At 46.9% G+C, this 15,295-nt stretch overlaps 1 protein-coding gene across 2 annotated transcripts in view; it reads left to right on the top strand.

Annotated features, from left to right (window-relative positions):
• Positions 1–4,061: 4,061 nt before the first annotated feature.
• PRKCE (protein kinase C epsilon) overlaps positions 4,062–15,295 on the top strand; it is a 469,174-nt gene continuing 457,940 nt past the window's right edge. Inside the window, exons 1-2 of one of the 2 annotated variants that reach the window (XM_019748625.3) lie at positions 4,065–4,740; positions 4,943–5,486. In XM_019748625.3, coding sequence (XP_019604184.1) covers positions 5,139–5,486 — 348 coding nt within the window. In that variant the 5' untranslated portion in view covers positions 4,065–4,740; positions 4,943–5,138. Of the gene's footprint in view, positions 5,487–15,295 lie in introns of both variants that reach the window. The other variant, XM_019748626.3, reaches the window with a different exon arrangement.

Below are 15,295 nucleotides of genomic sequence, written 5' to 3'. Positions count from 1 at the left end.
CACCTCCTTGCAGGTGTAAGGGAAGCTTGGTCTCTGGGTCATTGCAACAGAGTTCAGAGAAGAGATGGGGCCAAAATAAGACCAGGCAGACATACGTGAGCCAACAACAAGAGGGTGGACCTGGGGACCTGGGTTGGGGTTAGAAGTGGGGCTGGGATTCAGGTGGGGGCTAGGCTGAGGCAGGGCTACACTGACAAAACTCTGAAAGGTCTTCATGCCCTTGTGGAGCTGTGCATTCCATCCATGGCCCAGGCAGTTGAATTCTGTTCCACCGAGCATGTGTGGAATGTATGACGGGTCCTGACCAGGCAGACCTTTGCAGAAGCCATGAACATTCTACAAATGGCAACAATCAGCACAGCAACAGGACATGAATATTAACATGCTCGTCTAATGTTCTGACACCCCCTCCCTACTTCTTTTAGCCCATCTAACAATATCCACAGACTTTCATTTTTGATCAGACTTGGGTCTTCTATCTAACATCCTGTTTTGGGGCGAGTCTTCTGGGAGAAAATTGCAGAACAGAAATATATCCATCCCCACAAATTTGCCTTTTTACAGTATTCAAGTTATGCTGCTCCCCCACTTTAGAACGATCCGTGTCTCTCAAGAAAAGAGTTCAAACCCATTTTCAGGTTCTGTGAGACCTTAATTACCCAGTCCAACCTACGTCACTTCCTTTTACTGCTGCCACACACCAGGTACACCTGGACACTTACTCATCCCAACAGTCGTGCTCTTATCTACCTGTGCTCTGCACACTGTTCCCATTGCCTCCAGTGCCTTTCCCTCTCCTCTTTACCTTTGGAGGAACTCCTCTTGGAAAGCCTAGACCTTCTGGGTGGTGCTTTCCCAGGCAACCCCAGGCAAAGGGCTGATCCTTCCTCGCTGCTCTCCTAGAGGTGCACCCCTACATCTACAGCAGCGCTTATCACACTGCCCTAGGGACTGTTACTCCTTCGGTCCTTTTCCCCCATAAGCCTTAATTTTAAAAGGAGAGGAGCACCGTCTTGATCATCTTTATAAAATGCTTATATCATTTTTCTTCCTTTCCTCTTCCCTCTCCCAAAGATTACAAATGATTAAGCCATAGTTGGGACCCAAAGGGCATTTTACTCAATGTCTACACCAATGGCAGTCCTGTCTTTAGGGACTATATACAGGGGCCCAAAGAAGGATAAAATAGACAATAATTATTGATTTGAATTTTACATTTTAAACCTTCCTCCCTGCAAAGGCTTCTTTTTCTTTTCACATGAAATCTGGAGCAGAGTTATTTTAGACCAGTCCCCTCCCGGGGAAATATACAGGTTCTACCCTAAACAAGCTCACATCTGGTAATTCCATGGTACTCCTGGAGAATACAGACATATTTTCATTCAGGCAAGTTTGAGAGTAGGGAAGTGACAGATTTATTTAGAAATCAGGATGTAATAAGGCAGGAAATCAGCAATGTTTGCATGTAGAGTACCAGCATTCTCTCTTTTTATTTAAATGTTCATCCAATACAAAATAGGCAGTTTGGCCAAGTTTTTCGGTTCCCCTACCTCCCCTCTGCCCCAGACAGAAAGACTTGTTATTGAAAGAGAGGTCATACTGGTATTGGTTGCACCTGAGAACTGCAGTCTGATTTTGCACATGTGTAACAGTTTGCTAAGAGGCAGATGCTGCCTGCCTGTGACCTTACTCAGGTTGCAAGGAAATGGCATTGGAAGTTTGTAGGTTATGGGTTTTAAGAATGTCCACTCATGGAGATGGCAACAGATTCTATTTAATATACTTGGGGTGGGGAGGGAGTCTTGCCTGGGAAGGGGGGATATGATATGCAAAAAGTAAGTTCAGCGTGTCCATAGATGTAAACTTATTTCCTGTTTAACAAACTAAAGGGGAAGGATTTTGGCCAATATTTTTCAATCCTGCATGGTAAGGTAAGTCGCAGATTTATGTTACAGATTACTGCAAAGATCCCTAACTTCCTGAAATACTTGCTTTTCCAGACTTCCCAACAGGGCCAGGGTTAGGGAGAGTCAAATGAACCACTCCTTTTGGGTACAAAATTTCAGGGGTGTCAATAAACTCAGTAACATAAATAATATTTTAATGCAGTATTTAAAATTATTTAAAATTTGGGTATGTTCATGCTGGATTTTTACATTTTGTTTTTTTCAAAATACTGCATTAAAATATTATTTGTCTTGATTACTGAGTTTATTGGTACCCTTTAAATTTTGCCTCTTTGTCAGGTATCTCACTCATCTCACTATAGTGCTGGCTCACTTTCCAAAGGCATTTTCAGAAGATCAAGCCCTATGTGCCATTGCCTTCCATCACTTGCCGGGTGAAGGGGGGGAAAGTTTAAGGACAGAAGGGTGGAAGTAAAAAGCAAGGAGGAAAAAGTTCTGATAATCAAATAAATAAAAATTAAACAGCAGTGAGATATCCCACTTGTGCTTTGTCAAACTGACAGATTCTCAAATATAAGCCCCAGCTGGTGGGAGTGGCCTAGTAAGGACATAACTTTTATATCCTGACTTTTTATGTGAACCATCTCATTTTATGTGAACCACCTACATTTTAGCACTCTCTTTGCCCACCTGCCCCATTCAACAGGTTGAGAGTAGGCTGCCGGAAATTGTTTGGAAGCTCCGGAGAGCAGCGACTACCTTAGGAGACAGACGACCTGCCACAATCACCTTGGAACTACTCTGGTGATTTTTGCGACCTGTGTGCTGCACTCGGTATCCTACAGGGAACTGCTTTCTTCCTCGCCTTTAAGCCTTTAAACTACAGGCAGTGATGAACTTTTTCCGCTGAGCAAAAGGGATCGAGTGGTGGGTTTTAAATTTTCGTCTACACTAACCAGTCCCGCCAGATAAACATTCAGCTTACCGATTCCTACAAACTCTGACTTGACTTGGCACACGCGCGAGAACCCAGGTTTTCTTTTTCCATTTGTTCCCCCCCAACCGCCTCACCGCGTGGGGCTCACAGGTTGCGGAGATGACCTCTTCCCAGGGCAGTCCTCCGGGTTTTCCAACCAAGGCCGCGCCGTGGGCCTCCGCGCTCTCCGCCCCGCCCTCCCCAGGTTCGCGTCCCACGGCGCGGGGCAGTCCCTCGCCCTGCCGCCTTCCCGGTCCCCGGCTCCTGGCGAAGGAAATTCTTCCCCAGCAGCCTAGGGCTCGCCTCACGTGACCAGCCGCCGCGCGGCTTCCAGAGAGAGTTTAAAGGTTACGGAGGAAATTAGCACTGACACAGGCACTCCCCACCCCCCGCAATCGAGAGCGCGCCCCGTTTTCCCGCAGCTAAGACAGCCGCTGTCAGCGCACTGATCAGAGTCATGTCCCCCAAAAGAGTACAGACAAGGTCCAGAGTAAATATGAAGTTACTTTGTAAAAAATAAACAAACCAAGACGGGGTTCTACTAAGCTTTCACTTGTCAACAAGTTCTCGCAGCCAGAGAAGTCCGGGACAGATCCCAAAGGGGAGAATGCCCCAAAGAATGGGAAGAGAGAATAAACGTAAAAACTCACACCGAGCCTTGCACGCCCTCCCTGGCCCCCTCCCCCACCACCGTGGAGCCCAGAGTATCCAGCCAGATTGACCGACAGACAGGCCAGTACTCGGCCGGCTGCCCTGGCCTGCTAAGCCGGAGTGAGAGTGGGGTTGGGGAAGGGTCCCGAGTCTTCTCTAGCAGTGCGACCCCCGCCCGTCTCCCCCTCGCGGTTATAAAAGACAGTGTTGGCCACAGAGCCCCGGAGAGATGCGCGGCCCGCTCGTCTCCGGTGTAGAGCAAAGACCGCAGGCACCCGCACCCCGGGCCCCAATGCCGCCACTCCTCGGGATCCCACGCGGGGTCCCTGCCCTGCTCCCCCGCCCGCCGCCGCCACCAGGGCAGGCTCGCTGGCTCTGGGTCGTCCTCTACTCGGCTCACTTTTCCCGTATTGCTCCCCCAACCGGCAAAACTTTCTATTTCCCCAAACACAGGAGCGCGCGCGCGCGTGCACACACACACACACACACACAGACACACACACACGCACGCACGCACACACACACATACACACACACACTCTCTCTCTCTCTCTCTCTCTCTCACACACACACACACACACACACACACACACACTCTGACGTCTTTTGCGCATTTCCTGCATTAGAGGGAGGGAGACTCGCTCGCACACCGACGGAGGGAGAAGGGACCGAGGGGGAAAAGCGGGCGGGCAGGCGGCGAGCGAGCGGCAGCCAAAAGCCGGGACGCGAGGAGAGCGGCGGGCGGGCGGGCGCCGGCGCCCAGGAGGTGGGGCCGCGCCAAGTCGCAGTCCCGGCCCCGCCGCCGCGCTGCGCACCGCCGGGTGCCGGCCTGCGCCCGGAGCCGGAGCGGCGGCCACCCCGATTTCGAGCCCGCGCGGATGTGAGATTCCGGGCTCCTGGCGCCTCAGGATCGCCGACTGTGGCGCGGCGCTGCTTCGCCCAAGAGGCGGCGGACAGCCTGGCGGTGGGGCTTGTGGATTTTTAAAAATTTGGCTCCGAGGAGGACCATTTCCTCTCGACATGCATCCCTCCGGATAGACTGAACATCCTTGGGTCCATCCCCCGCCCCGCGCGGTCAGAGGCAGGCGCTGGGTGTGAGAAGAGGATCCGGGTTGAAATCTGCGCCCCCGTTCTCGTCCCCGCCCCGTCCCACCGCCCCCTCGCTCTCCCGGAGTCGAAATTTCCCGGGGATTATGTTTCGGAAAGGTAGGTAAGCGCCGGGCGCGGCGCCCGCCTCCCCGCAGCCGGGACCCGGAGAGCCAGTAAGGCGGCGAGACAGTGCCCGCGGCTGGCAGCGGAGCCGACAGCTCCTCTCCTCTCCTGGAGGTGCTGCTGGTGGTAGGGGGGGAGAGACTTGCTCCTAACACGGACATTCCCCAGCTCTCCCCCCCTCCCTGTTTTCCGTTAGGAACCCGGCGAGGAAATACATGCACTCGCTGAGAATCGCCCGCTCCAGGGCGCGACGCTACAAGGTGTAGGGAGAGGGTGGGGTGGGGCGAGAGGGGACCCAGGAGTCCTCGTAGCTCGGAGCGCCGGGGCGTCGGTTCTTCATCCTGCCCACCGGGCGGACGGAGTGACCCCGGCCCCCACGCCCCGCCCCGACCATGGTAGTATTCAATGGCCTTCTTAAGATCAAAATCTGCGAGGCCGTGAGCTTGAAGCCCACAGCCTGGTCCCTGCGCCATGCAGTGGGACCCCGGCCACAGACTTTCCTTCTTGACCCCTACATCGCCCTCAACGTGGACGATTCGCGCATCGGCCAAACGGCCACTAAGCAAAAGACCAACAGCCCGGCCTGGCACGACGAGTTTGTCACCGATGTGTGCAACGGGCGCAAGATCGAGCTGGCGGTCTTCCACGATGCCCCCATCGGCTACGACGACTTCGTGGCCAACTGCACCATCCAGTTTGAAGAGCTGCTGCAGAACGGGAGCCGCCACTTCGAGGATTGGGTGAGTCGGGCGCCTCCCAGCCAGGAGCCCAGCTGTGGGGTCGGGGTGGAGGGGAGACAGAAGGCCTTGGCCCTGGTCGCGGGGCCCAGGGACTTACTGCTATTTGGGGTGTGTGTGTAGGTAAGTCACAGTTACCTCGGAGAAGCACACTCTGCCTGATAGTTGGGGAGAGGTAGGCACTGGAGCAAGGAAGAGAAGACTTGGAAAGAGGGTCTGGGCTCTCTGCCCCCTCCAGACAGCGAGTGCTACCCAGAGCTCACAAGCTTGGGAGAGCACAGAGCCTCCAATGCTTGAGGGTTGGCGGAGAACCTGGCGCCTTCCGCAGGCGTGTAGTGGGCTGGCTGTGTGTGATTGTGTGTGGGTGGGTTCCTCTGTCCTTGGAGAAGCACGTGGAGCCCTAGACTGAAGGCTTCTTGCACGTCCTGGCTTTGTCCTGCGTAGTTGAGTGAGGAGCTGCTTTATTTTCCCCTCCTGGAGGAAGCTAGCTCGCTCCTGTTCTGTTGCATGGTGGTTAGCTCATCTTCTGACATACAGGAAGAAAAATGTGTTCTCCTCTAGGATGTCCCCTCCAGGGTCCAAGAAACATTAGCTGAGCTTGTTTTGCCCAATGCATTGCCCATCCATCCAGAATGAGTGTTGTAACGATCAAACATGGTTCTCCTTGTAATTGGAAATCAGTGCTCTGAAACCTACTTAAAGTTATATTGTTTCCGTTTTAATTTTCAAGATTCTGTGCAATGACATACCATTTCTAAGTCTGAGATTGAATTAATTGATTACATTGTCAAAATATTAGGGACTTGGAAAGAGGCCTTGTCTGTGTACTATATGAGACAAATGCAACTCAACCTTGGCACTCAGAGAAGCAGAGAGAAGCAACCTTGTTTTAGCTGTTCTTGGAGGGATGGCGTTAAATGAGGAAATGGATTTTTATATTTTCAGATTTGTTGCATGTTTCCACTAAGAGCAGGTATGGCTCTGGGTGTATATATTTTCAGGGTTCTTTGATTTACACAGAAAGAGAGGTATCTGCTTCTCATGGAGAGCTGTAGAGGAATCACCTATTTATTGAGAACAAATAACTTCGTAATTGTCCTAGGGTCAGAGTTTGCACATGAATCACCTTGGCATATTACCTTACATAGTTTTTCAAGCAGTGCAGTTTTAGGGGGAAATCAGAAAAAGTTTGTTCTCTTTATGCTCAAGGCTGTGATGTATTCTGCCCGAAACCATGGTTACAGGGATTGCAGGGAAGCTCCAACACAACCACACCAGGTACAACCCTAGGAGATCTGTGACTTACACTTTGGGAAGCAGGTAAATCTTTACAGAATCCAGAGAACACAGGGCCATTCCACTCTATTTCATGTCACCAATGCCCCTTACACCTCTGCCTCCTTCCTACTACCAGAGTTCCCACTCATTCCCCAACGTCCTTCCACACATGGCCATTACTCCTTTTACTCATGAAAGCAGTGAGTATCTGAGGGAGAGCTGAACGGAGAACTAATTTCAGAGCCAGACCTTAACACTGAAAATCTGTGGTTTTGAAGTTGTTGGTTTAGAATAGGAAGGAGAAGAAAAACACATGACTGTGGTAATGAGGAGATGGGGATTTTTGCTGTGTATGCAGAGGAGGGAGTTGGATAGGAGGCAGAGAGCAGGTAGCATGAACAGCAGGTCTGCTTTTATCCACAAAACAGACTTGGTTGGAGGGAGAGGTGTCTGAGTGTCTCTCTTCATGCTTTGCTGGGCCCACCCAAACTCTGGGCATATCAGGACACCCGTCCCACTTTTGAGCACTTCCAGTGAATCATGCAGTGGGCATTAGTCTTGCTTGGTTATCATTCTCTAAGGGTCTCAAATTCATGTTGGATTTGGCCCTAGAAGAGATCATGTCGGAGACAGGCAAGTTTTGCTGACAAGGACATTGTGTCCCCGAGAAGCTAAGGGGGTACCTGAGGTCACATAACAGGCAAAGGGTGGGTGGCTATAAGGCCCATACCTCCTATTGTCCACCACTTGCCCAGGGGAGAACTGAGCCCCCGGCCTCCCAGTCTATGTTCCCTGTAGATCTGTGTGCTGTAACTCTGAATGTTTTTATTGTACATGACAATTTAAAGTACTTTCAAAATCATCTCTTTTGCCTTATAGCAAGTGTGAATTAAGTATGACAGATATTAGATTGAAACACTTGAGATACAGAAAGGCTAAAGTGATAGGATGATGAATCAAATAATGGAGCCGGTTCTCTTTGCTCATCTAGTGTTGTTTTCAATGAGAGGATGCTGTGGGCATTCTGGTTCCTCCAGCTTAAGGGTGGGCATGCGTTGGCAGAGGTGACTGGCCCTTGGAAACAAAGACAGATTGCACCTAGGCTGACTAAGGTCACCTTTCCCATTCCTGTCAGCCATGGGACACCTACAGAATCACACCATTGGGTAGAATTCCCCAGGCTCAGGCCTCTGTGCTCTTTACCTGGCAGTGATGAAGAGATACACCCTTTGTCGGGTATGACTAAGAAATCTAGCCTGAAGTAAGGAGATGTGGAGCGCGTGAAATAGCTGCTTCTCTCATTGCTGTGAAACATTTCATTCAGTGGCACGATGCATTCACATGTATTCACCGAGTTCCTATTTGGTGCTCAGACCCTATCAGGGAAGTTTGAGCACTCTAATCCACAGGTAAAAGAGACCCTGGGTGACTCTCAAGCGGCTTCCATTTCACTAGGGAAATGGCACTAACTAGATACAGATGGACCCTTAAACAGCAATTAGGTTCTAAATGAGTATGTTAAAGGAATTCAAAAAGGGAGTATGCTAGGAGAGCTGGAAGAATCTGGAGGGTTCCTGGAAGGAGGCATGCACTGGGTGTGAAATGTGAGTAACATTTAAAGAGGTATTTACAAGAGGGGGCAGCGTTCCATGGGCATGGACACAGCTGGAATAAAAGCTGAGAATGCCTGTGGTCAGAGTTGGAGAACGGAGAAGCATGGTTGAAACTGAGGGTGGCTGTCAGAAAGGAGCAGGCAGGATCAGGTTTCCCAAATTTAAGACTTTTATCTGAATACTGCCTGTGCTATTATTCATTTAATAGTTTTAAAACATTGATTCTTTTACTTTCCACTTGAGCCCCAGTATTCATGAAATCCAAGGTTTGGATATGATAGTTATGATTTTTCTTCATTCACATTAAAATGAACACATGGCTTCTAAATAAAAGGAAATTCACCTCAGGTGCCTCTTAAAATCATTAGTGATGTGGGGGCCATGCTTTGGAAACATTGGTGTGGGAGAGAGTTTAGAAAACTGAGGTGGATTTCAAAATGTTTAAAAGCCAGGCTGGGTTAATTATTCTCCAGATAATGAGAAATATATCAGTTGTGATGACAAAGGGGGTTCTTTAGAGAAAGCTTATTACAGAGAGATGGGAAGATTTCACTTGTGCTTGAAGCAGACTCCCATTAAACACGGTTGCAATAGCTCGGTTTTCCAAGAAAGAGATAATAACACTACTCAGAGTTTGGTTTGCAGCAGAATCACTAAGAATATAGATCCTCCTGCCTACTTTCAGAGATTTTCATTCTGTGGTTTAGGATGAGTGCTAGGAGTCCTCATTTTCAACAAGCTGTCCTCGAGACTTGGATCAGACCCTGCTTTGAGAAACGCTGGACTAGAATAGAAATTGCAGGTGGGGGAGGGTTCCAGATAATTAATATATCAAGATCTTGTACATATAGATGTCCTGAAATTTTATAGTAGAACTTTGTAAGTCCTCAAGCAAGATTTATAAGCATAATTGTGTAAACGAGAAGTATGGGAATTTATGTTAGAACCAGAAGCTGGATGGAGCTACATTTACATTTAGGACAGATGGTGGGGGGTACAGGAGATGGCAGAGAGGGTACACGGGGCACACCAGGGACAGCTGGCGGTCCCCTTCACACTCAGGAGTTTGCTCTATCGTCACCTCAGTAATTTACACTGAGCTCAGTTCCCCTGTGTTGTCCCACCCCTGCCTGAAGACATATTTGGTTTGTGTCACTCTCTTGCTTCACCCTATAGGAGAGGTGCTCATGATACAGCAGTCATGACAAAAAGTCGTCTTTTGAGAGGTGGTTCAGCAGAGCCCTTAAGGGCAGCGCTCTGGATTCAGGCAGCTTCCCTAGCACCAACCACTTTCGTGACCTTGAGTGAGCTATTTAACCTGTGCTTCTGTTTTTCCCTCTGTAAAAAAAGTGTGTGAGAGGAAAAGTACCTAGCTGTACTAAAATGGGATTGTCATGGGGTAACAGGAGGTAAAATCTACAGACCAATGCCAGACCCTTAGTAAGGGCTCCATGACTGTTTAACTGCTGTACTTGTTTATGTTCCCTAAACCTTCCACGGGGCTGGCCCTGGAGAGGGTTCTTTACTGAGCTGATTCTTCTACAGGACCCCAAGAAGCTAGCTTTTCCTAGTCTCCAAAATATTCCTCTTCAGGAGGGTAGTCTCGTTTGGCAGGAAATGGGACACTAATGTTTCTGTTTCATATTTCTAAAATAGCCCATTGACAGGACTCTTCCAAATTATCCTACCCTGCTGACCCTGGGAGATAGGCCTGTACATCATTTGGAGAAGTTAAGCTCTGGGGCTGTGATTGCCTTTTAGCCCCAGAATGCCCTGGGAAGATTCTTACAATGCAGAGGCCCTCTTGGTGCAGATGCTGAGGCCCTGGGTGGAGCCTGAGGACACAGGTGGTTAAACAAGCCTCTGCTGAGTGTCATCCTGATGGTGGCCTGGGCACACCTTGGTATATACTGCCCAGAGGCGTATATCTTCAGGACTTTTGTAGGGAAATCTGAAAGGATCTCTGAAAATCCCCAAAATAGAACGAGGTAGGGAGGGTCTGGATAGTGGGTGTGGAAGGACTGGGAGAGGTGGTCCGTGCACCCTTTTTATGCACCTAAAGCCTGACTTTGTCCACTAACAGCTGGTTCCGTGGATCTGTTGCTACTCTACTCCCTACTGACTCTTATAATACTTACCTTCTAATTAAATATTGCTCCCTTTGGTACATAATTGGTGGTTTAACAACTCCCCCGTGCTATCCACACATGGCCAGATAGCTGCATGGCTTTGGGGCCCTGAATTTAAAGGGCCTCAGGCCTCAGGGGCAGTCAGGACTTATCCATCTGTCCTGTTTCTCCTATGTGTTTTTGACCAGCAGCTGAGTTAGAGAATATCTGAGGCCCTCAGTTCCCTAGCTTCTCAGTGGGTTCCTTTCCCTGGAAATTCTGAGTTCTAGTTACAGGATGCTTCCTACCCACTCACTGCTTGTGTGCCTTTGCGCATGTGACTTAATCGGTTTCTTTAACCTATTAGAAACCTATTTCTTCATCTGTAATATGGTAATATAATAGTTCTTACCGCTTAGGATTGTTGTGAAAGAGAACAGAATCTATGTAAAGTTCTTAGCAAAGGCCCAGGCTGCAATGCATTCTAACAATATTATTAATATGTGAAGAATTACCTGTGTGTATTTATAGTTTTAGAATCTTAAACCAGAACATAGATCCTGTGAAAGATATTTTTCTCCTGGATTTGTGAATGTATTTATATGAAAAGTCTCACATCATCTCAAAAGAAATTTAATTTAGCTACACTTAACAAATTGTCATTTTGGAAATACTAGAATTGCTAGAAATGAGATTGTTTTGAGACATCTAGGAATTGTGGCCACTGTAGTCAAAGGTTAATTATGTATTGAAGCATATGAGTAATTGAAAATAAGGATATTTGGGAGCTGCTGTTTTGGTTTTACTATACTAATTTCCATCTAGTTTCATGGATTTAAATACATTCTCAATGCTGTTGACTCTAAATTCCTAATTCCAGCCCATACCTGCCCTTGAGCTTCTGAACTCTTCATATATGTGACTGCCTTCTTGGCATTGCCATTTGATTGTGTAAAGGGCAACTCAAACTCAGTTATATCCAAAACTGTACCTCTGATTTCTCCCTTCCCTGATCTGAGCCCCTCATAGTTTTCCACATCTCAAAAAATGGCAACTCTATCCGTCCAGTTGCCCAGGCTAGAAACCATGAGAAGCCATTCTTAACGCGTCATATCCAGTCCATCTGTTGTCTCTACTTTCAAAATATATCCCAGATCTGATGATCTTTCCATGCCTCTGCCGACACCTCTCTGGCCCAAGTCCCTATCATCTCATACCTGGATTATTTCAACAGCCTCCTAACTGGTTTCCCCAACTTCATCAGGTCATATCACTGCTCACAAATCCCCCCAGGCTAACACGGTCAGGCCGTCTGTTGCGCACTCTCTGACGCCCATCGCCTGTTACTCTTTGTTCACTCCTCTCCTGGCCATATTGGCCCACTTGACATCCCTTAAAAATAGTCCCCAGGTTCCTGCCTTAGTCTTTGCACTTGCTATTCCATCTTTATAGAATGTTCCTTCCCAAGATACCTCATGGCTCAAGTCTTTACCAATATTACTTTCTCAGTAAGGGCTTTTCTGGCAATCTGATGTAAAATTTTACCTTCTTCTTGACACTTTATATACGCCTTTCCTGCTTTATTTTGCTTTTTAGCTTTTATCTCTGTCTTATATATTATATATTTTTCTTGTTTGATCTTTGTTGTTTATCTCTAACACCAGTACAGAGGTTCTGTAAATGCAAAGGTTTTTGTTTACTGCTGTATTCTTGGCACCCACAACAGTTCCTGGCATACTGTTGAGTGAATGAATGCATTTCGTTATCAAGTGTGTATTTCCCAGCACTATATAGATAGGGAGGGCTTGGTAAAACAAGAGCTGTATATCGTATCATTCCTGCTTCTGAGGAGTATGAAGTCTAGTTGGGAAAACCAGTATGGTATGCAATCAAGTGGACTCCTTAAACAATCTTTCTGTGTGGTTGAAAGAAGGAAGAAGGACAAGATATTGTACTTTATAAAAATCTGTCTGATCCCTAAAGATGTTTTGATGAGGGAATGCTATATTATTTCCATGTAGCAATTTGCACCAAGCTGAAGCATCTCCTGCAAGTCTGAGGTTTCTAAAAGTAGGAATTATATACCCTCTTGGTGCCTAGGGCCCATGCAAGATAATGGAATGAAAGGAGAAGGAAAAGGCCCGCTTGTCCTTCCTTTGCAGAGTTTAAAATCAAGTTTAAATTCTCTTCAAGGCTTTAGATACAAAACCCTTTGAAATTTTAAATTAAGTGAAATTTTAAATTCCAGCGCCTGAACTCACAGAGCTCATTGAGGTATATGCAGACAAAGCTTCCAGAGGTTTCACTTAGATTAAAAGAACTCCAGAGCAAGCTTGCAGTATTTTACATAAATAAAAGCTACACTTGGCAAAAACTGTTTCTCTCAAAGTTCCTCTTGGTATGTATGGGCTTGTTAAATAATTACAATCTGTTATTATGCTAATCAGCAGGGCTGTACCTGTTGGAAATCCAGTTTTCTGGCTGAACCCATGTGAAGTGGCCAGAAGAACCAAGAAGACAGGCACACACTGTTGTCATTGTAGCTCACTGACTTCTAAACAGAATGGAAACTGCAGAGGGAAGATGACTGAGCTCAGTAATGTCACACCTGGGAGGAAGAGGAGAAGCACAAGCCTGTTACCAAATTCAAGTGCAGAAAGGAGGACCTCCCCTGCCCCCGCTCCGTCCTGGTCTCCTCTACCTCACCTTGAAGTCCCAGAGAGGTAGTTTTTAAGCCAGTGAAAAGTCACCTTTATTTGCTCCGAAGGAGTAAACTCATTGAGCTAATGATCCCAAAAAATCGATCAGAGTAACAAAGCAATCAGGTTCAAGAGGGTTTAGAAAAATTATAGTGGGTGAATCCATAATTAATTATTGAGGGAAAAAGTCTTTGATTTTGCTGATGTCCTTCCGGAAAAGATTTGCTTGTTTTTTCAGATGGGCGTCTCTTGGTGCCAATCCTCTCTCCCCAGCCAGATGTAAGCATCTCTGAGCAGGAAGTGTCTTCCCCCGGTGGCTCACCAGTCAGCGTGTGCGCCATTCAGGAAGTTCATACAACCTACTTATTCATCAGTGGGTTGAGTGAAAGTCTGCCTCTTTGGGGTCTCTCTTGGAGAAGCTCAAATAGGCAGCACTCTTTAATCAGACCGACTTACAGTCTGCCCTTTTTAAAGTTTATCATCTGGTACAATGCTGAAAAAAGAAGGTGGAACCCACTAAATATTTTAACCAGTGGACAATGTGGTGTGTTCACTCATTATCCCTGCCATCCTTCCATCCATTTAGCGAATACTTATTGAATACCTTATATGCCAGGCAGTATGCCAGGAGCTGGTCTCTCCTCTCATGGAGTATATAATCTAGTAGGAGACACAATATTTATCAAGAAATAACATAAATATACTGGTATATAAAATTACAGCTAAGAAGCAGAGCTCAGCACAAGCCTTGCCAAGTTGCCTAGACCTCACCTCTTCAGGGTTGAATAATATTTTTTTTCTTTCCCTGGGAAATTTACTGACTGAGGAGTTAGGCAACTTCTATTAATTGGTGGTATTGGACCTTAGATTCCACACGTGTGAAGCAGAAGTTAGCATAATCTAGATGCTCTGTAAGGCCTCTGTTAACGAGGACCTTGACTTGGCTTTCAGCATTCTGGGCCTTGACTTGGCTCAACCTAGCGTTTGATAATATTTCATCTTTATTATTCTCTGTGAAGCTAAGTGTTGTCTCCTCTGACAAACTGCCAGGTTCTGCTTTTGTTTCCTCCTCACATGTCTTCATTGTCGTGATCAAAAGCACAAAGCAGTTTTCGGTAGCTTGCTTCTTTACCTAGTGTTCAAGTATCACCAAAAGACATGTAGTCTTCAAATGGAGCCCTCTTCGTATATCACTGAGCCACTCAAAGGATATTCCGAAAACAAACAAACAAGCGAGCAGAATTTCTAGAATGTGGGGTCGATGACTCCATCTCCCTACCTTCTGGAATGATGATCATCTCAACCATTGTGGCAGCTGCCAGTATCATCAGGCAGCCAGCAAGGCTGGGGCATGTAGCCACCCGACCCGTGTGTGCCAGAGTGTCATCCTAAGGGTAGGAGGACCCTTAGCATATTTTCAGGTGGCTGTGATCAGAGATGTTGGGAAACGGTACAGTCGTATGCATGTTAGTATATTCAAGTCTCCCTATAGCAAAGGGACTTGTACACCCCATATATAACCACAGATTTCTATGGTGAAGATATCATCATAGGATGCTCTTATTTATGAAAAAATTATTAGCACCATAGAACCAGTGTTTTGTGGATATGTGTTGAAAACCATTATAATTAGAGTAAAAAAAAAAGAATGGACCTTCCTCAAGTGGGCCATTGGGGGATTCAATGTTAACAGCTTTTTATGAAACCATGAACAACTGTAGGAATTCACAGGAGAGGGGGATATCTAGGGGTTCTAATAGTTAGCAAAGTCTTCCTGGTAAGATTTTGAGCCACAGTTTGAAGAAAATGGAATCTCAATAGACAGGGAAGAGAGCCTCTCTGAATTGGAAGAAGAGTGTTAAAAATGTTGGAATTTTTTAGCATTTTGGGCAGTCAGAAAACTAGTGAGATTAAAGTAGGAATGGAATCCAGAGATAATTGCTTCATTAAACACACACACACACACACACACACACACACACACACACACACCAAAACAAGCTATCCTAAGAAAGGGGACAGTGGATAGAATGGACATTCATTCGTTAATCTATTCATCCATCTAGCCAGCTAGCCAACTAGCCAGCTAGCCATTCAACAAATACATATTGAAT

Source organism: Rhinolophus sinicus, chromosome 2, assembly GCF_057876585.1.
Source record: "Rhinolophus sinicus isolate RSI-liver-muscle chromosome 2, RSI-T2T, whole genome shotgun sequence".
NCBI classification, from domain to species: Eukaryota; Metazoa; Chordata; class Mammalia; order Chiroptera; family Rhinolophidae; genus Rhinolophus; species Rhinolophus sinicus.
Note: the sequence above shows the minus strand (reverse complement) of the source record. Positions and strands in the feature narration are given on the sequence as shown.